This window comes from Acinonyx jubatus, chromosome C2 (assembly GCF_027475565.1).
Source record: "Acinonyx jubatus isolate Ajub_Pintada_27869175 chromosome C2, VMU_Ajub_asm_v1.0, whole genome shotgun sequence".
NCBI classification, from domain to species: domain Eukaryota; kingdom Metazoa; phylum Chordata; class Mammalia; order Carnivora; family Felidae; genus Acinonyx; species Acinonyx jubatus.
In genome coordinates, this window is record NC_069384.1 from 64,879,252 (window position 1) to 64,900,164 (window position 20,913).

A 20,913-nucleotide genomic window follows, 5' to 3' on the forward strand; every position below is an offset into this window, starting at 1 on the left:
TTCTATAACAAGTACTTCTAAACTGGCTAAGTGAAGTAATTTAATTTCTGTTTAAGTAATTTGTCACAGAATGGTCACGGGGGGGGGGGGGGGAAGCATTCAAACTGCAGGTAAAACATTAATGAAATGAAGATTATTCCAGAAATTCCTAATAGAAAAGCTCAGTGTCTTAGATATAGTTTACATGATTGCTGATGCAGGGTAATTCCTCTTGATTTTCTTTTTGTCTCTGACCGTTTTCTCTCTCCTTGTTTTTTCACCAAAACAAACTGCCTCTCACTGATACTAGCAGTGTCAACAGGTTGGTTTATTTGATTGGGCAAGGAGAAGACTTCAAACTTTTTCTGGAAATATCTAATTATTTAATATAATCCTAGGCAGCAGCTACGTAAACCACAGATGTGAAACTACAGAACTTTAAGTTGTCAGAAAAATTCGTAGTATATATATTATAATAATCAAGAGAAATGAATTGGTCAATGTATCAAATTTTATTATTTTTTTTAAAACAGTTAACATTTAGCAAGAAGAACAAATACTTAAGTTTCACAAAGGAAAGGTGATACAGTGGAATGAAATGAACTTACCACTTTTTAGCATGTAAGAGAAAAAATTAAAATAAAAACAAAAACAAAACCATACAATAGCAATGAAAGCAATAAGTACTTAGGAACAAAATTAATAAGAAATGTCAAAAGTCTATATAAATAAAACTCCTGAAAGACACAAACGTAAATTTGAACAAACAGATATCTCTTATTCCTTGATAAGATAATTCAACATCACAAAAAGGTTAGTTCTCCCTAAGTTAATGAGTTAATGAAATTTCAATTAAGAGTATCAGCAACCTATTTTAAATCGAGTTAGCCAAATTTATGTCAAAGTTCATATGGAAAAATAAACATTCAAGAAAAGCTAGGAGAAAAAAAAAAAAGCCTCAAGAGTGGATTACCTCAACCAGATATTAAAACATACTATAATGTGGTACTGACACAGGAACATGTATGCAAACGACCTACTGGAACAGAACAGAAAGTCCAGAAACAGACCAAGTACATGTGGAAATTTAGCATGTACTAACCATAGCATCTCAAATCACTGGAGAAAAGATTGGCCTTTTAATAAACTGTACTGAACAACTAACCGGTTAATGATTGAGAAAGGATAAAATTACGGGGTGCCTGGGTGGCTCAGTCGGTTAGGCATCCAACTTTGGCTCAGGCCATGATCTAACAGCTTGTAGGTGTGAGCCCCATGTTGGGCTCTGTGCTGACAGCTCAGAGCCTGGAGCCTGCTTTGGATTCTGTGTCTCCCTCTCTCTCTGCCTCTCTCCTCCTCTCTCTCTCTCACAAAATAAATAAACGTAATAAAAAAAAATTTTTTTAAAGAAAGGATAAAATTATATCAGTAACTCATACCATACAGAGGCATAAACACCATAAACAAGAATAAACTTCAAACAGATCAGGGAATTTAAATGTAAAAAGTGAAATCTTGTAACTACCAAAAGAAAATATGGTTGAATTTCTCTTTAACCTGGGGAAAAGGCTTTTTATAAGGAAAGGCTTTATAAGGAAAAGGCTTTCTAATCATAAATTAAAATCCACATATGGGGTGCCTGGGTGGCTCAGTCGGTTAAGCATCTGACTTTGGCTCAGGTCATGATCTCACGGTCAGTGAGTTCGAGCCCCACGTCGGGCTCTGTGCCGACAGCTCAGAGCCTGGAACCCGTTTCACATTCTGTGTCTCCCTCTCTCTCTGCCCCTCCCCTGTTCATGCTGTGTGTCTCTCTCTGTCTCAAAAATAAATAAACGTTAAAAAAAAATTTTTTTTTTTAAAAATCCACATATGATAAAAGAAAAGAACAATAAATTCGACTGTATGGGGTAGTGGGAGACTTTCATATGGTATAAAAACAGAATACACAAGGTAAAAATACTCAATACATCACAGATAAAGAATAAATCTGTAATAAAGAACTCTTCAGAGTTGAGAGGAAAAGACCAAAAACTCATTTAAAAAATGGACAAAAAGAAAAAAGAACAATTTACACATACAAAAACAAAACGGACCTTAAACAGATGGAAAGATGTTGAACTACATTCATAATAATGAGATTATAAATTAAAACTACAATGAGCTACCATTTCTCACATATCAGATTGGCAAAAATTGAAAAACTTAGGCAAGGCAAGTTGTCCACGCTAAGGGGAAATAGGCACTCAAATGACCAAAGAGGATGCAAACTGATTCAACCATTATGGAGGGGAATTTAACAATATCAAACAAAATTACCTAAGTGTTTATGCTTTGACTCAGCAGTCTACCTCTCTTAATTTACTCTGAAGATACACATCTAATTAAAAAAATATATGAGAGAAGGTTTTTCATAGCAGCACTCTTGGAGATAAAAAAAATACTGAAAAGAAATGAAATATCCATACATACAAGAATGGTTGAATCAACTCTGGCATACTATGCAGCTAGATGAGAAAAATCTCTGAAATGATATGCAATGATTTCTAAGAACTATATCAAGAGAAAAGGCAAAGTGCAAAAGAGCTCCCTTAATAAATTACCTTTTATGTAAAAAAGAAGCCAAGAAAATTACACTTAATTGCTCACTTGTGCAAAAGAAACCCAGAAAAAATGAACCAAAACATAATGAGACTGGCTAGCTACAGGAAGCGAGTAGAAACAAAATACAGGGAATAGAGAAGAAATGGCACTTGTATATTTCTGATCTTTGGAACCATGTTAGTGTGTTTCACCGATAGAAAATATAATTTTTTAAAAAGTAAAAAAAAAAAACAAAACAAAACAAAAAACAAACAACAGGGTTAAAGTTCTAAGAAGGGATACATTCAGAAACAAATGAACCAAACTATTTCAAATGAATAAATAAACCACGCTAAAGGGAAAATTTTTAATTAAAAAAAAAAAGCAAGAATACAAACACAAATACTTTCTAAACAGAATATATGGTTCTGATGCAGTGATGATAAAATGTTTAACAAAGCACTCTGGAGTCAGAATGCTTGATTCAAATACTTGCCCAATTTTCTACTTGCTAACTGTGTGACCCTGGACAAGTTAATTTATAATCTCTGTGCGTAAATTTTCTTAGCCAAATAACAACAGTACCAATCTCACAGTACTAATGATAAGGCTCAAATAAAACTAATTATGTAAAAAGCTTAGGAGATCACTGGGTATATAACAAGAATTTGTTAAGTATTTGCTATCATCAATACTAATCCAAAACAAAAAACAAAAAAACCAACCCACTGATTTTGCGGGTTTCCAGGAGATACATATAATAAAAATGGAGTCCTTGTCATGAAAAAATTTGGAATTTCCTAGTTTAGGGACAATAAGTGTTCAAGGAATTTAGAACAAAATCCATATGGCTGGCCGGAATCATCTGAGAAATTTCATAAAGGACAGGATTTAGATTAGCAAGAGAACGGGAGTGACAGAAAGGAAGCTAAATAAAAACCAATATATATTTCACGGACAGTAGCATAAAAGGTTTGGAAAGCTGAGTATTTGGAGATAAGACTACAGAAGTCCCTGAACACACTACTGAACTAGGCAGGCTTTATTTTCTAGACTATGAGGAACCACAGAAGAATTGTGTGTAGGAGAAATAATGATCAACCTTAAGTGTGGGATTATTCTTGTGGTGGTATGCAGAAGATCAGAGGTAGAGTCTTACTAGTAGGTAAGCCAAATAATGGCAAGGGCCTGACTAGACTACTAGTGATGAAAAAAGGAAAGAAGGCACAAATCATCAAGGCAGTAAAGAAAAGAAAAAAAATCAATGCAGGGTGACAAGTGGATATGAGATATGAGAGACCAGAAAAGTCTGAATGACAAAGCGAATGACATTAGAAGGAAAAAGCAAAAAGGAATGGGAAGCAACAGAAAGGATTTCCACCAGGTCTCAAAAGTCAGATCAGAATTAAGCAAGAAGCCCTTGCAATGTGAGATACCAGATATCAATATCCAGTGGGCATTTGGCAACATGGGACTAGTACTTAGGAGAGAGAGTGAGTACTGAAGACAAAAGGTGTAACAATTTTTTTTTCCTAAAAAACCTCTTTAGAATGTTTGAGACACTCTAGAGCAATAAAGATAGTAGACTCTGTGCTATTCAGAGCAGTGATCATCTCTTATTTATTTTTATAGCCCTTCATGTTTGGCATACTTATTAGTACAGGGGAGACTCTCAGTAAGATGTTGCAGAGGTGGCAGAAGTAGAGAAGAGAACAGAGCTGCATGGCTTGTTAATGGCAGAACATACGTTAGAGCCCAGATCTTTTGACTCTCTACACTATACCATAACATAGAGATGACCTTTCAACATTCATGCATAGGATCCCCTAAAGAGCTGGTGTAAGAAATGAAAATAAACTGTTTCTCAGAGTAGACTGAAGACATAAGAAAATAGCAAAGAAAAGTCAGTTATTGGGGGAAAAAATGATAGTGTTGCATTACAGATTCAAAGGAAATTTTAAGAAAGGAAGCATAGTCAATAGTCAAATGACCAAACACTACAGGTACTATTTCTCTGGTCTCCTACACCAATGAGACCCTAGGCAAGGAGAGGTCACTTTTTAAAAGTATAAATTAAGAATTTTAATCTACCTTTCACAGCATTTTAAAATCATATATCACTTAAGGCAGTGGTTCAAAAATAATATTGCAATCTTTAGTAACTTATCTCTACAAAATACACAAGAGAAAATACAGTGTCTACAATAAATCTGCACAGTAAATGAAATTTGAAGCAAAAAGAAATGATTAGAAAAAATACTCATTCACATCAACTGATAGCAACAAAATGCATGAAATACCAAAGGTCTTACCTTAAATCTCTTGTCTTGCAATACTTTCTTGATGGCAACCAGTTCTCCTGAATCACAAAGTTTGGCTTGATATACCACACCAAATGACCCATTTCCAATCACTTTAGTGTCTGTATAGCTGACTTCTTGTGGCCTATCGGGACCCTGCCCAGGAGTTGCCACCACTGTGGTTACCTTGCTGCCATCTTTGTCTCCTAAAAGAAACAAGAGACAGAAAAATGAGAACTGTAAAGAATTAAACAGAGAAAATTGCTGAAGTACACAATAGTTTACATAGTAAACTGTTTTTTACTACAAATCATTTTTAAATGCTCATCTTAGTTTATTGTATAGAATTACTTCAACTATTTGTTTCAATTTGTAAGTAACTTTTTAACCACCATTTATTTAGTCATTCTGTAGACTAGACATCATGCTTAGTTTACATATGGGGATTTATTTAATGAAAACGATCACCCCATGAAGTATATAATACTGTTTCCATACAAAACTAATGGAAATAATGTTAAATTTGCTGAAGGTCAAAAGTCAAATGGTGGACCCTGGGTTTGAATCCCATCTGTTCTTTCTAAAGAAGGCCCTAGTTCTTTTCTCAAGGCTTCCTTATTTTACTTGAAAATAAATACTACTGAAAACATCTAAATATGTTGACTCTATTCAGACCATTCTACCTTTAGGAAGGTAAGGCTTTGAGTTTTTCTTTCTCTGCATCTTACTTCTTTTTAAGAAAATCAACTATCTCTTAGAGAAAGGTCAAATGGGGAAAAGGAACATGGGAAAGAGTATTAATTTGGAGTAAGAAAAGAAAAACCAAACCTATTCTGAACTGAGTGAGCCTCATTCATAAGTAGCTCACTGGTTCTGTGGTCTCTGCCCACTCAATAGCTCTTGCCTTATCTTCTGTGCCTTCCCACCCTTCCCAGTAACAATCTAAAGACTCTTCAATTCAAGCTCAAGAGCCACCTCTTATTGCCTAGGCAGAGTTCACAATCATCTTGGGTCTCTGAACTCTTAAACTATTCTAAACCATACTATGCTACCTAGAACCTGATTCTAAAGAGTTTTAAATTGTTCTTTTACTGATTTCAGAATACACAGAGATTCTACTGAGTACAATCATTGGTAAGTAGCAAGTATGACTTGTGCTTCTCTCTTCCCTGACAAATCTGAAACCAAATCTCAGTACATCCAAGTCCTTAGGCTCACTGACTAAACTGCACTTTTTCCGTTTGTTTCTTCTTCTACTCTTCCATTATATCAATTTTATTTGTATGATGCTAACTGAATTCATACTAACCTAATAAAAGAAAAAAATGTAGTTTTTAACTCTAGATACCAAGCCAAGATTTTGAAGTATTCACTTGAACCTCACATATAAAAAATATATATATAATCTCATTTTCCAATGGTTTGAGTTTTTTCCCAAAATAAAATTACCAGGTAAATGAATATCCAAATGTTAGTGGCACATTTAACCAATATGTATAGCCATTTTAGTTCACAAAGGTACTAATATAGACAAAAAAAAAAAAAAAAACACACACACACACACTAAGTGGTATCTGTGACTAATTAATGCTCCTGTTTATAAGGCAGCCTTCCTGACAGACACAAAAGCAATGAAGGATTCCTACATAAGATAGCAAGGTAAATTACAGGCAGTCTACATTATATATTATATCATGGCTAACTACCTTAAATATGTAGGGTTTTGGTTCTAAGGTATAACGCCCAACAGATATGACAGCACAAATCTAACACCACTTGTAGAAAGGTAACTCAAATCTTGTCAACACCAACATTTTTATTCACAACAGTATTATATGTACTTTAAATACATGCAAATCCCAGCACAAGTCAATACATATACAGTAGTTCTCAATGCTTTCAAATGATCCCTTCACATTTCACTTCCTAGTAAAATAAATCTAATATATTTGCAAAACCTAGTTTAATCAAACCTCAATTGTAAATCATCATGCTCAATTCCCCCAAATATTCCATATCACTTTCACTTTTGAGCATGTTAATGTTAACTACAACTTTTCAGGTTGACTATAAACCTTAATGTAAGTTATTTTCTGCTTCATTTGTAAAATAAACCTATCTTTACTTGTAACATTCCTCTAAAGACAGAATCACAGTCTTCTGACCTTAAACTCAAAATGAAGAGATCTAGAAGGTTAGATTCAGGAAAGATTAAAATTCAAGGTACTGAACACATTTTCTTACAATCCAATTGTCCAAAGAAAATAAAAAACAGAATTGATTTCAAACAGTCCAACCAACTCTTCCCTAGATCATCCAAGTCAAAACCGTATCACCAAAAACTATATATTTCAAGGACTATGAATAATTTCACTGAACAGGTTGCTTGCAAAATCTCACACGTCTAATCCACAAAACAAAGCATCATTATTTTTAAAATAAATTAACAGATTTTAAGAATGGCTGTTGCATTCCACAACTTTAACTGAAAACAAAAGCTGTCTGAGGCATAAACAAAAATTATGCTTTTCTACTGTATAACCATATTTCAATAAAGAAAACAGTAGCCACAGTTTTGTACTTGCTTTCAGTAGAGAACTTAAAACAATATAAGCATGTGTAATGACTTTCCTTACTTGCCTCTTTAGGTTGCATTTCTCCACATTTCAGAAAAATGGTTTCAGGGTTTCAAGAATCAGCTATGAAAGATATCCATCAGAACCCTGAGATTTTTTTTTTTTTAAGCTTCATTTTAGAGACAGAGAGATAGTGTGAGAGTGCGCACGCGCGTGAGTGGGGGAGAAGCAGAGAGACAGGTAGACACAGAATCCAAAGCAGGCTCCTCCAGGCTCTGAGCTGTCAGCACAGAGCCCAAAGTGGGGCTCAAACTCATAAATTATGAGATCATGACCAGAACTGAAGTCAGATGCCCAACCTACTGAGCCACCCACGCGCCCCAGAACCCTGGGATTTAAAATCTCTTCAAATCAACTATTAGGCCTGGGTAATGCCTAACATCTAATCGTGCTTTTTCTCATATGCAAATTATAATGCATAAATGAAGTAATTCTGCAAAAATATTAAAGCAGGGTAGAAAGATAAATAGATAGGTACTACAGATGCTATCACTGGAAGAGACTTTTAAGTCTTAAGGCCTCTTAGTGTTAAATTATGATTGGATATGGACAAGGACCAATCCTTTCACCTTCTTGTATATCTAGTAAAAAAAAAAAAAAACGACTTACTATCTCAGCAGAAATTGAAGATTCACTCTATTCTCTTTCGAGCAGTTACAGAAAATGCTGAGAACTCTTATGGGCTACATTCTCTACTAATATGAAATCTCTAAGTATAACACAAACGATGGTTCTCAGGCTTTCTACCTCAAGCATTCTGGAATTTCTATTCAGAATGCTTCATCGGAGATCCGAAATAGCAGAGCTGTAAAAAATGGCAAGATAATACTGGGGATGACTTGGCATGAGCATTAGGAGCACATGGGGCAGTCAGCAGCTAATGTGCCAAGGAAAAGCATGCCACCATTTGGCATTGTAATTTGCCGACTTAGCAATAAAATAGCTGTATAAAATTTCACTGTATATCCATCCAGTTCATTGTTTTATCTACTCTAATACTTACAATAAATGTAGGGATACATTATAATAATGTTTACTATGCAAATGAGGAAAGTAAAACTAAGAGATGAAAGCTCTGAGTAGCAAGAATTCTTCCCTTGCCTCATACTGCCTCTGCTATATTTTACAACCTTCCTACTACAGCTGAAAGACTTTAACTTCATATACTATTGCCCCCCCCTGCAAGAAGCAGATGTTTCTGAAAATATAAAAAGATCAGCTCCAAAGTAGTAAGAAATAAAAGAATAAATGATAATCTGTTACAGATTTCAGGCCTCAATAATTCACTTATTAATAGCTAAAGAGCTATTTTCCAAAATACTTTGGTAACCTTCGATTTCAAAACTTATCCCAAAGCAAAAGCACATGGAAAACAAAAATGTAAAATAATCGATTCAGTGATGTTCAAACAATTTAACATTTGCTACCAGAAATTGTATAATTTTCAATCTTAGTAACAGAGCATTATAAAGCACTGCTACCAAGAGGCCGAAATCCTGATGAAAAACTGGAAAGCAATAAATCTCCCTCATTTAAAAAAAAAAAAAAAAAAAAAGTCACCACTCTGCCCAATGCTAAATTTCTCAGAATGCATGGCATAGTGAGTCTCATACCAATTACAACAAAACTAGTCTCCAAAAATGCAGTACAACAACAGAACAGTGGGAACAGCTTAGCTCCAGGAGGCTTTGTCTCCTGCCAGAGGACTCCTGGGATCCTCTATTACAATTAAAATTCACTCAGGAGGTATAAACTTCCTATTATAATTAGAAAATAGAATTAAATCCCTTACTCTTTACCACAATAAATAAATCTTAAATATATAAACCACAATAGACTCCTTATAAAGCAACGGAAAGATGATATACAAGAGAATAACCACTTTCTATTGAAGGCTGTTATATATATAGAATAAAGGCTGTTATATATATAGAATACAATTTTTTAAAAGCCTTAGGCATATCCTAAAATAATATGTGTGACCTAGTATCCAACCTCTCAAACATAGGTTTGTACCTTGTAAGCAACACCTCATGGTTACATTTTTTTAAGCATCCAAGTGTGGAGTGAGCATCCCCAAACCGAAAGGCCACTTCAAGCATGTTTAAATATTTAGGAGGTATCTGACACTGACATCCTAATTTTCTATGAATGATAAATCTCATTCATATTTTAGCCATTTGATTTGATGTTTAAGATTTAATTTTTTTTAATGTTTATTTATTTTTGAGAGGGGAGGTGCAAGGGAAAGGCAGAGAGACAGAGAGGGAGACACAGAATCCGAACCTGGCTCCAGGCTCCCACTGGGAGCTCAAACCCCATGAACCATGAGATCAAGACCTGAGGTAAAGTCGGACGATTGAGCCATCCAGACGCCCCATGATGTTTCATAAGATTTAGAGCTGAGGAAAAGCAACAACTACACTTTCTGTGAGGCTTATAGAGATGTTAACAAGTCATACTGAACAAAGTCAATGACTGTCTAACAATTTCCTTTAACTCAAAAATAACCTCTCTCTACAGAAATAACAAAGTTAAAAGTCTGTAACAAAAACCCAGAGAAACCAGCATACTACTTGTGACAAGGAAGGTATGAAGTATTGTTGAGAATTTACTTTGTTTTGGGGCGCCTGGGTGGCTCAGTGGGTTAAGCGTCCGACTTCAGCTCAGGTCACGATCTCACGGTCCGTGAGTTCGAGCCCCGCGTCGGGCTCTGAGCTGATGACTCAGAGCCTAGAGCCTGCTTCCAATTCTGTGTCTCCCTCTCTCTCTGCCCCTCCCCCGTTCATGCTCTGTCTCTCTCTGTCTCAAAAATAAATAAACATTAAAAAAAAATTTTTTTTAAAAGAATTTATTTTGTTTTATTTTGTTTTGTTTTATTTAACAACAGTACTAGTAGGGTAAACACACTGCCTATGCTTCTCCATCCCGAAGAGAAGTAACAGCTATTTTTACATATGTTTAACAATAACATGGCAAAACTCTATCAAAAAATATTATATAAATTACTCAAAAGAATCAAAACGAACATCAATTTCAGGCATGATTAAGACTGTCTGAAGTGGAAACACTGACTACTGTCAAACTTTCAAGTTTTGATCTCAAAGTTCAAATACTTTTTGTCCTAAGTAACTCGCTAAGGAACATCTATTAAGGCAAGATGTTCACAAAACATGAAAACTTGTTTAAAAACATGAAAAAAGCGGGGCGCCTGGGTGGCGCAGTCGGTTAAGCGTCCGACTTCAGCCAGGTCACAATCTCGCGGTCCGTGAGTTCAAGCCCCGCGTCGGGCTCTGGGCTGATGGCTCAGAGCCTGGAGCCTGTTTCTGATTCTGTGTCTCCCTCTCTCTCTGCCCCTCCCCCGTTCATGCTCTGTCTCTCTCTGTCCCAACAATAAATAAACGTTGAAAAAAAAAAATAAAAAAAAAAACATGAAAAAAGCATAAAAATAAGCAAAAGAAATAAAAAGTAAGGAACTGAGGTCCACAGAATCAGAGGTGAGCAAATTCAAAAATAAACTTGTCGTGAAATAGAGACTCGACTCTATGATGTGGAAGCTCTAGCCAGAGTGCATCTGCTCACAACCCCAGAGCAAAACTATGAAGAAAGGAACGCCAATCAAGCACTTCAATCAGCCAGATCAACCCCAATGGCCAAGAGCATGATATAAATTTTAAGGCAATTTCTATGAAACCTTGATATGCTAAAAATCTTTTCAGCAGAGACATTTCCCTGAGACATCATTCATTTCCACATGATTCTATCTAGAGGACTGAGAAAAATAAAACAAAAGAATTGCTATCATTTCTTTTGAAGACAGAGTAAACAAAAGGAGAGGCAGGGAAAACAAAATGGACAGATGTTACACATGGGCTGGCTTTGGACACGTTTCCCTATATATCACTTCTAGAAATAGAAAGGAAAAACAGGGTGGCGGAGGATAAAGATGAGACAGAAGACTCCAAAGTCCCTGGCAGCATAGTAATACATTTTTAATCAAAGGAATATACCATGTAAATGGGATTAACAAGCATCAATTCTGAAAAACCGTAAAACTCCCCTTAAGAAAAAAAATTTGGTCAAGTTTTTTGCTAGAGATATATTGTATTATATGGACTCCGAAGTCATATCAAGGTCTGAAGTACATATTCTACCACTTAGTATCTATAAAATGGAGATAGCAGCTACTTCGTAAGTCTGCTATGATGATTAATAGGTTAAGCATTTTTTTAAGTGCATGCCCCACAGAGGGTGCTCAACAAATTATAGTTTCTCTGACCTTTGAATTATTGGCAGTGGAAATGAAAAAAAAAAAAACATTCTTTTGCCCTGCTATGCTCTTTTAACATGTGGTATATGCCCTTCTACAGTGCTTATCACAATGTTCTATAATTATTAAGAGTCTGAGCCCCTCACTTGACTAAGGAGTTCTTAGGAAAGCCAGACATTTATCTGAATCATATACCTTTCTCTAGCGCTTATTAACACAGGGTTTGGCACAAGGCAGGTGCTCAGCAAAGGTCTGCTGTTGAATTTCTGTACAATTACTCCAGCACAATTGTCAGGATTTGGGAACTGACTACTTTGTGTTAAACTTTAAGCAGTGCTTTTGCTTCTTCTTATGCTTACCATTGATCAGATACAACTCCCTAGGTACAAATGGTCTTACCAGTAGTAAAACAGAATGAAGGGTTTACTGCAAATATGGTGATAACATGCAGCCAAACAAATGACCCAATGTGCCACATTTGTATTTATTTATAGGTAGGAGAATTAGTCTGTTTCATATCTCTTTTCCAAATAATTCTGGTTTTTTTGAGGCATTAATATGCAGCAATGGATAAGAACTGGGCAGGGGACACCTCTTGAGGTCTTAAGTTCAATTTGTATCAGTCTATATGTAAGTATATTCTTTGAGTACCATTTTACAGTTTGTAAGAACCTCTCACAGAAGACAGAAGAATTACCTGGGAGAGTTTACTGAAAATAGAATGTCACCCCTAAAGAGACTCAGTAGGTCTGTGATGCAGCTCAGAAAATTGCATTTTTAATAAGTACTCCTTCTAATTCTTAATGCAGTTCCAATGACCGTACTTTGAGAAAGAACTATAATACTATTGAAACCCTACAACAACCTTGTGACATACCCACGATAATCATTTAACAACTGGAAGAAACTGGAGTACCTGGGTGGCTCAGTCCGACCCCAGCTCAGGTCATGATCTCATAGTTTGTGAGTTCCAGCCCAGGGTCAGGCTCTGTTCTGACAGCTCAGAGCCTGTAACCTGCATCGGATTCTGTGTCTCCCTCTCTCTCTGCCCCTCCCCCTCTAATGCTCTGTCCCTCAAAAATGAATAAACGTTAAAAAAAAAAAATTGGAAGAAACTAAGGTAACTGAAAAGGTTTCATAACTTACCCGAAGTAACTCCCTTGGTTGCACCCACAGGATTCAGAACTAAAACCTGCACCCTACAATGTTACTTTGCTTTAAATCCATGCTAAAAAACAACACAGGCGTTGAGGTCCCAAAATCAACTTTCTATTTTCAGCAGAACTGAAAATTTGAAATACTTTACAAAAGGTTCTGAGGTATCTATCGCAAAAGTATATATCTCAAAAGTTTTAACTCAAAATATCCATAGTCCTTTTGAACTAATTTTAATTGACTCAAAATGTTTCTCTTCTCTCAAAAACCTAATTTTACTTTAAACCAAACAAACCAAAAACCAGAATGAATCCTGCCAATTTTCAACAGCCTGAACTTAAATATTATTTTACTTTTGAACCATGACCTGGAATCAAGCATATTTTTCCTCTGACTCCAGTGAACTGGAGTAAAATTAAACCAAACCCCAAATGAATAAATATTTCACTTGGTCTTAAACCCTCACTTGAAACAATATCAAGATGCATTTTAGAGACAGGTTTATTTTCCATGAAAGTCTAAAAGGCTTGCAGGATGTGTATAAGAACTTCAACTTTTAGGAATTTACATTAGAATATTTAAGTTTTAAATATATTTGTCTGTTTGATTTACAAACTGCCCAAATTTGGGGGAGGGAGATTGGAATAAGGGGTATATTTAAATTTTTCTTAATGAGGAAGTTTATCATATGACAAAAATGAATATGTATATGGTACATGAGTAGAAAGAGTAAATGGAAAACACTTAGACAAAAGAAATAAATAATTACTTTACAAAACACTCACTGATCCAGTGGTCACACTTCTGACAACTTGAGTCTTGAGCAGCAACAAGTCCACAAGAAAGCCAGAAAACAAGCCCTAACAAAGCTGATATATTTTATTTTAGCCTTTAAGTGAGTGTAAAATTCATATCAACACTCTACATTTTTTTTAATGAACTAGGTCTTTTCTCAGCCTGCCAGATACCCCCATTATCCTCAATACTGCCTTCTAACAACTCAGATCCCTGCAATGTAACAGCACACTGCCTTGCTTTCCCCTGAACTATGCACCGAAGTTATCCCCACCTGTAAATTCAAATTGCTTTTCCTACAGCACAGTATACAAATTTACACACATTTTTACACACATTTTAAAGTGGAGGTTATAAAACTAAAATTTTCTGTTAAATTTCAAACACTGGTGCAGGAAAGAAGGCAGGATGGGATTTCTTTTCCCCCAGAAGACTTGCTTATTCTCAACTGGTCCAATATGCTTTGGATATTATCCAATCTATGAGGGCAACAATCATGTTTATCACATGTTTATTGCTGTAGCCCCATGTTATGCTTTATGCACATAAGCTGTAAAATATTAATTTATTTATAGGTGAATGAATTCATCCAACATTCCACTCTACTTTGGAAACCACTAAATGTCTAAAAGTCACTAAAGAAAGAACCTCTAACTACTCTTCTAAGATGACACAGGACTCTTATCAACACCTCTCAAAATGGTTGGGTCATTCAATAGAGAAGAAACTGCAAACACAAAATTCAGAGATTTGACAATCACCACACATGACCATCACTCATCATCATTACATAGTAACAAATTATGAATCACTTTACAGTTTATAAGCATGTTTACACCCATTACCTCACTTTAGCCAGGCAATAGTCCTATGAGGGAGGTAGAACCAATACTAAATGGAGAAAAGAGAACTGAAGTTCAAAAGATAAGTAAAACTGCTCTAGCTTACACAGTAATATTGAAAATTACAACCCAGTTCCTCCAACTCCCAAGTTTAGTACACTTTCCAATACCAAAAATAGAAGGAAACAAATCAAGCCATCTACTTCTATTCCAAAATAGTCACAAAAATAACTGTCCAGTATAACCATACATTTTAAGTAAATGTCCTCACATTTTTTAATATGTACTGCAAAAATATCTTTTACTATAAAACTGCTTCATTTTGTCTGAGATATAAGGTTACCTGAGAGACAAATCATCTAAATTGAGTACAAGAAGAGTTGGAATTCTGAGGAAAATCAAATCAATGAACTGACAACAAACATTTAAGCACCTGAGCAGATGTATCAGAATACAAAGTAATAATCCACTGGTTAACAGCTGCTACTTTTGCTGGGATACAAAGAGCATTTCCTGCTTTTTTTTTTGGACTGGTTTATTCTAAATAAGAAATACTGGGATCTGAAAAAGCAGGAAAGCATGATTTTTGTAATCAATAAACAGAAAAAGGAATGTGAAGACTAAATCTCTCTACATCACAATCTCCCGCCTACATTATTCTACTTTTCAGAAGTTTAAAGATAATAGAAGATGAAGAACAAGAAGAAAAAGAAGAATTCAATTTATTATTTTAAAAATACCCCACTGGGGCGCCTGAGTGGCTCAGTCGGTTAAGCATCTGATTCAGCTCAAGTCATGATCTCATGGTTTGTGGGTCTGAGCCCCGGGTCCGGCTCTGTGCTGACAGCTCCGCGCCTGCAGCCGCTTTGAATTCTGTCCTCTCTCTCTCTCTGCCCCTTCCCGGCTTGTGCTCTCTTTCAAAAATAAATAAACATTTAAAAATTTTTTAAAAATACTCCAATGTATACAATTATTTGGGTGGTGGTTGCTGTTCCACATCATGAAAAACTCTGAAATATATGCATATATAAACACCAAAATAGCTCACTATTCCTCATACCTAGTTCTAAACAGCTTCCAAAGATACTCAGGAGCACCTACTGACCAATACAAGGATGTCTAACCCAGCACACTTACCATCTTCTCTCTCCCCCAACAGGAATCCTCATATTGTTAACACTGTCCCCTCCCCTTAAGCCTGCATTATTCTTCTGTCAATTAAATCCACCTCAGGCAACATCCTAGGGTTTTTCATCGTCTTTTTTTTTTTTTTCCTCTCAAATCTTAGAGGAAAATTTTTCTCTCTTCCCTACTCTCTTCATTCCACTCAAGAGCTGGGGTGCAGTGGGGGGGGGGGGGTGGGGGAAGGACAGGACCCCTTAACCACAGCTGGTAAGCAAAAGGATAGCACTTCTGCTCTATACCAGTCAAGAGAAAGTTAAAAGCCATGAGTTGAAAAGCCAATGCCATCAACCTATAAAGCTCCTGAAAGTAACCAGAAAGATCTGTCAGCATCACACAAGTCTCTATCTATTCCTTATCCCCCTCAAATTAAATCTTTTTATCAATCAACTACCAGCATTCAAGAGAATTTTTCAAAACTAGTTTTAGGGTTTTTTAATAGTTTTGTTAAATTAATACCCCTGCAATATTATTGTTTACTATTATTTTTCACTATAAATATGTAGCTCTCTGAGCTAATTATGGCTTAGGCTTTTGTAGAATAGCCTGCCTGGCGCCTAGCCATTTTTATTTTACATACTTAACAAAACTTTCAAAGGAAAAATATGTTCTAATTTCCCCCAAAACAAGTGATGAACGTTTAGAATACAATTTATTTACAGGTTAAGACTTTTCTGTATAATCTTGGTGGAAAATACACCTAAGATATTACATTTTAACTTAATAAACTGTTAAAGTAGAAATAAGGTAGGGTACCCCCTTAAGAGTTTTACAAGAATCTCACTAATATGAAAAATAAAATAACCAGGTATAAATCCTATATTAATTCCATTTCTACAAGAGGCACCACACATTTTCAAATTAATTTTAGTTTACATTTACAACTATATGAGTAATGATGCTACATTTATAGTTAATAAGGAATATGCTTAAAAGAAAAATAAATTAACATTGTCCCACCTGATTCTAATTAGTTGGAATCAAATCCATATTGGGTTTTTATATGTGCCCCTCTTCCTCTTTCTAAAACTAGTTTAACATCCCCTAATACTCTCCCCATAAAAAAAATGGACTTTAGAGAACCTAGCAATACCATTCAAGTAGGACAAAGGACAAATCCTAGGCCCATGTCTCTACAGAAGAGTATTGACAGATCCACCGGGTAAATTCACAAAGCAGAGTCCATTTAGCATTTCTCACTACAAGGCTCTGCTATAAGAGATGCTAACTGTACCACTGGAATGACACAGTCCTACACTCACAGTGGGACTATAGTAAGTTTTGGTTCTGTCACTGCCTAAGATGTATGGCTAATCCTTTTGCCAGGGGATCAGAGAAGCATATGCTGGATACTCCCCATGCCAGGGCAGAGTACTTCTCACACTGCTGACTCATTACTTAAAGTGACAGAAGTCAAGAGGACTTAAAGATAGGAAACACTTTCTCTTGAAAAAGAACTTTTGTCCTTGGGAAACAACTACATTCCTAACCTTGCCCTTTTCAGACGGTCTTTATCATCTCCTACTGTTACTTATTTGACCTAATAATAAACCAGGGCAGGACCCGCACCAGTTTGCTAACACCACTGGCTAAATTTCTTTTTTTATTCATACCTCCACAATGCTTCTGCAGAAGCACTGGAACATAACCTCATTTTTAAAAGAAAATCAGTGGAAAAGTGAGTACTATTTAAAATGAAAGCAAGAGAAAGGGATGCAAGCCTATAATTCCAATACTTGTACTTCAATAAATCACTCCTTAGGTGGCTTTGTATATTATTAATTCTCACATATATGCTCATGGCATGCATATCCTTTCTATTTTGTAAGTATTCTCTCATATTAATGGTGATTAGGCTGGCAAAAAGTTTCAAAAATCTTGAGAACAGAAAAGCAATGATGATATGATAGAATTTTTGGTTCAAATACATTGTCATTATTGATTAATCCATCACATGCTTAATAAGCACTATTCTGTGTACCAGAATGTGCTAGGAACTAGGATCACAAAAATGAGTAAGACAAAAAAATAAATAAAGACAAACAAAGCCCCTTCCTTTATGAAGCTTTCTGTTCAAAGAAAATTTATTTATTGAGAAAACCAGATTCATTATTTATTCAAAATTTGGATTCAGTATTTCTTACTACACAAAAGAGCCAGATGCCTTACCAATTATTTTCACTAAAACCTTTCTTAATCTTTTCTTTTTCTAAAAACCTCTCTTTAATGCACCTCATCTTAATCCTGTGAGGTGCATGAAATTACCTCCATCTCAGATGAGGAAATTGAAGCTCTAAGAAGTTAAGAGACTTATTAGAGATCACAAACTAAATAAAGAAAGGCCACATTAAAACAACTGTTTTAATTCTAAGTGTTGACTCTATTACTAATGTATCAACCTGCTTCTAAAGAAAAGGCCAAAGGGGAAAAGATACTATTGAATGCCCAGATTACTAAATTAACTTTTTACTCATGTAAAATTATAAAAATATTTAAAAACATTCTGGTGTGGGAGTGCCTGGGTGGCTCAGTCGGTTAAGCATCCGACTCCTGGTTTTGGCTCAGGTCATGATCTCATGGTTTGTGGGTTTGAGCTCTGCAGCAGGCTCCACGCTGATGCATCAGGCTCCACGCTATGAGCGTGGAGCCTGCTTGAGATTCTCTCTCCCTCTCTCAAAAAAACAAACAAAACAAACACCAAAAAAAAAAAAAAAACAAAAAAAAACATTCTGGTATGAACATATGCAAATAACAGGACCAAGATTCCACCGAAAATTTTTTCAAGTTGAGCTTCTGAGATTCCATCCAATACAGCCTTCCATTCTGTAGAACATTTGCGCTTCACAGATGAAATGTATTGTTAATAAAAGTTAGCTATAAAATAAGTATCTGTAGAGCCATCCTATTTTCTCACCCATTTCCATTATAAAAACTGAAACTACATACTCATAGAAGAGTTCCACAGTAGGTAGAGTTTAAGGCTTCAGAGATTTAATAAATAGTCCTACAGATCAACAAGGTCAACAGAAAGCCATCTAACCCATTACCCTTAAAGTCTTACTTTAAATTTCATCGAGAAGAAAAAGACTATTTACCCTATACTGAGACCTCACACACACAACCCGCATAGTTCATTCCTCTGTCCAAGTACCTACATTACTCAAAAGGGGGCAAAGTAAACATTAAGCAAGAGAACAAAGTACCTAGCAATCAACGCACCATGACAGAGAAGAAATGAATTCCAAATAAAAAAGAGAATATTTTAGTTGTGTTATTTGACTTCTTGGGTGGAGTAAAAATTCCAGATAACCTAGCCAACAACATAAATGGACTCCAAAAATTAACTAGGCACTGAGAGTCTTAAATTTTCCTACAAGAAATTTCCCAGATTCATATTTCTGGGAGACTGTAAACAGACAATTCTTATAGTATCTGATACACATAAACAAAGCCAAATTAACCACTAATTTTCTAACTTTTCAGCTTCCATTTTCAACTATGAGTAGTGTTGCTACATTAATAGTTAATAATACACATACACCCCCTCCCTCTCCTCTGAAACTTTTTTTCCCTTCTAGTGGGTTGAGCACCTGAATATATTCACTGAAGTATTTATTTCTCCCTAGACTGTGAAAACGCAACAATAAATTACAAACTCCCTTCTCCCATGGACCTACCACCTAGTAAGAATAGCAAATATTATTCATACAAATACTTGCCCAGTTATATATTAGTGGAGGTACGACTATTTAAAAGAGAATTACAGAATGCAATGGAGCCTATAATGAAGGATCTAGCATCTAATCATGGTTGGGTTGCCTTGAGCAAGTGGTATTTCAGTTGAAATTTCAAAGGTGTGAAGGGGGTTGGGAACAATGAAGTGGGAAAATAAAGGCACAGAAAAAGAAAGACACTGATGGAGTTTAGCAAAATATGGTAATAAAAGAAGGGTAGTCAAGCACAAAAGACCATATATTAATTACATGATCCTGTTTGTATGAGGTCCAGAATAAGCAAATCTACAGAGACAAAAGGTAATAGTGGTTGCCTAGGGCTGGGGAGGGAGGTGGGGAGGAAAAGGGGAGTGACTGCAAATGGGTTAAGAGATTTCTTGTGGGGATGATGAAAATGTTATAAAATTAGATTATGGCGACAGTTGCACAACCCTGTATACATACTAGAAGTAACTGAATTGTACACTTTAAATCAAAATTTTAAACTTTATGGTATGTAGGAGCACCTGGGTGGCTCAGTCAAGTGTCCAACTTCACTAGGTCATGATCTCACAGCTTGTGAGTTCAAGCCCCGCATCAGGCTCTGTGCTGCCGGTTCAGAGCCTGGAGCCTGCTTCGGATTCTGTATCTCCCTCTCCCTCTCTGCCTCTCCCCCACTTGCTCTGTCTCTCTCTCTCTCTCTCTCTCTCAATAATAAATAAAAACATTAAAAAAAATCAACCACTGTTGGAATAGAGCAATAATGTCATACCTAAATATATACATATATATCGTTAAATATGAGGTCTTATTTTATATGAGATCCTGTTTTGATTAAGTGTAATTTTCTTTAAATGCAGCAGCACCAACAACAAAGCCTTTCATCCAGTATTTCCCTTTCTAGGAATATGGTGGAGGAAAAGAAGTAATAAAAAACTGAGAAAAAAATGATTGACTTATATATAGATATTCACTGAAGCACTGTATATAATATCACTGAATTGGAACCAATCTAGACGCCCAATAGTAAATCATTAGATAAATGTATGTTCACACTGAACAGAATATTTAACACCCATTACAATTACATTTTCAAAGAATACTGAAGGAAGCTATAAAAAAAATATTCATGATGTAAGATTATACAAAAGAGCAGGTTACAAAACTGCTATGTACTATGTGATCCCAATTTGGAACACAAATGTTAGACAGACAAGAAGACCAAAAAGTAAACAGTTTGCTCTGCATAGTAAGAATACAGGTAAATTTTTATTTTTTTTCTACCTCTTTATAATTTTCAAATTCTCTACAATTAAGCATGTAAATTTTTTTAAGATGAATCTGCTTCAAGTTCTAAAAAGAGAACTCTTTTCATAAAAGTATTATTGTTATAATCTAACATTTCTTCACTGGTTCTAAAAAGTCCAAGCATGCTTAAGGAACTGTTTAAAGTAAAAATGA

At 35.5% G+C, this 20,913-nt stretch overlaps 1 protein-coding gene across 3 annotated transcripts in view; it reads right to left on the minus strand.

Annotated features, from left to right (window-relative positions):
• The window catches only part of GSK3B (glycogen synthase kinase 3 beta), a 190,544-nt gene that overhangs the window by 121,439 nt on the left and 48,192 nt on the right, over positions 1–20,913 (minus strand). For all 3 annotated transcript variants that reach the window (XM_015064612.3, XM_015064613.3, XM_027060929.2), the window contains exon 2: positions 4,872–5,065. In XM_015064612.3, the coding sequence (XP_014920098.1) occupies positions 4,872–5,065 (194 nt within the window). The remainder of the gene's footprint in view (positions 1–4,871; positions 5,066–20,913) is intronic.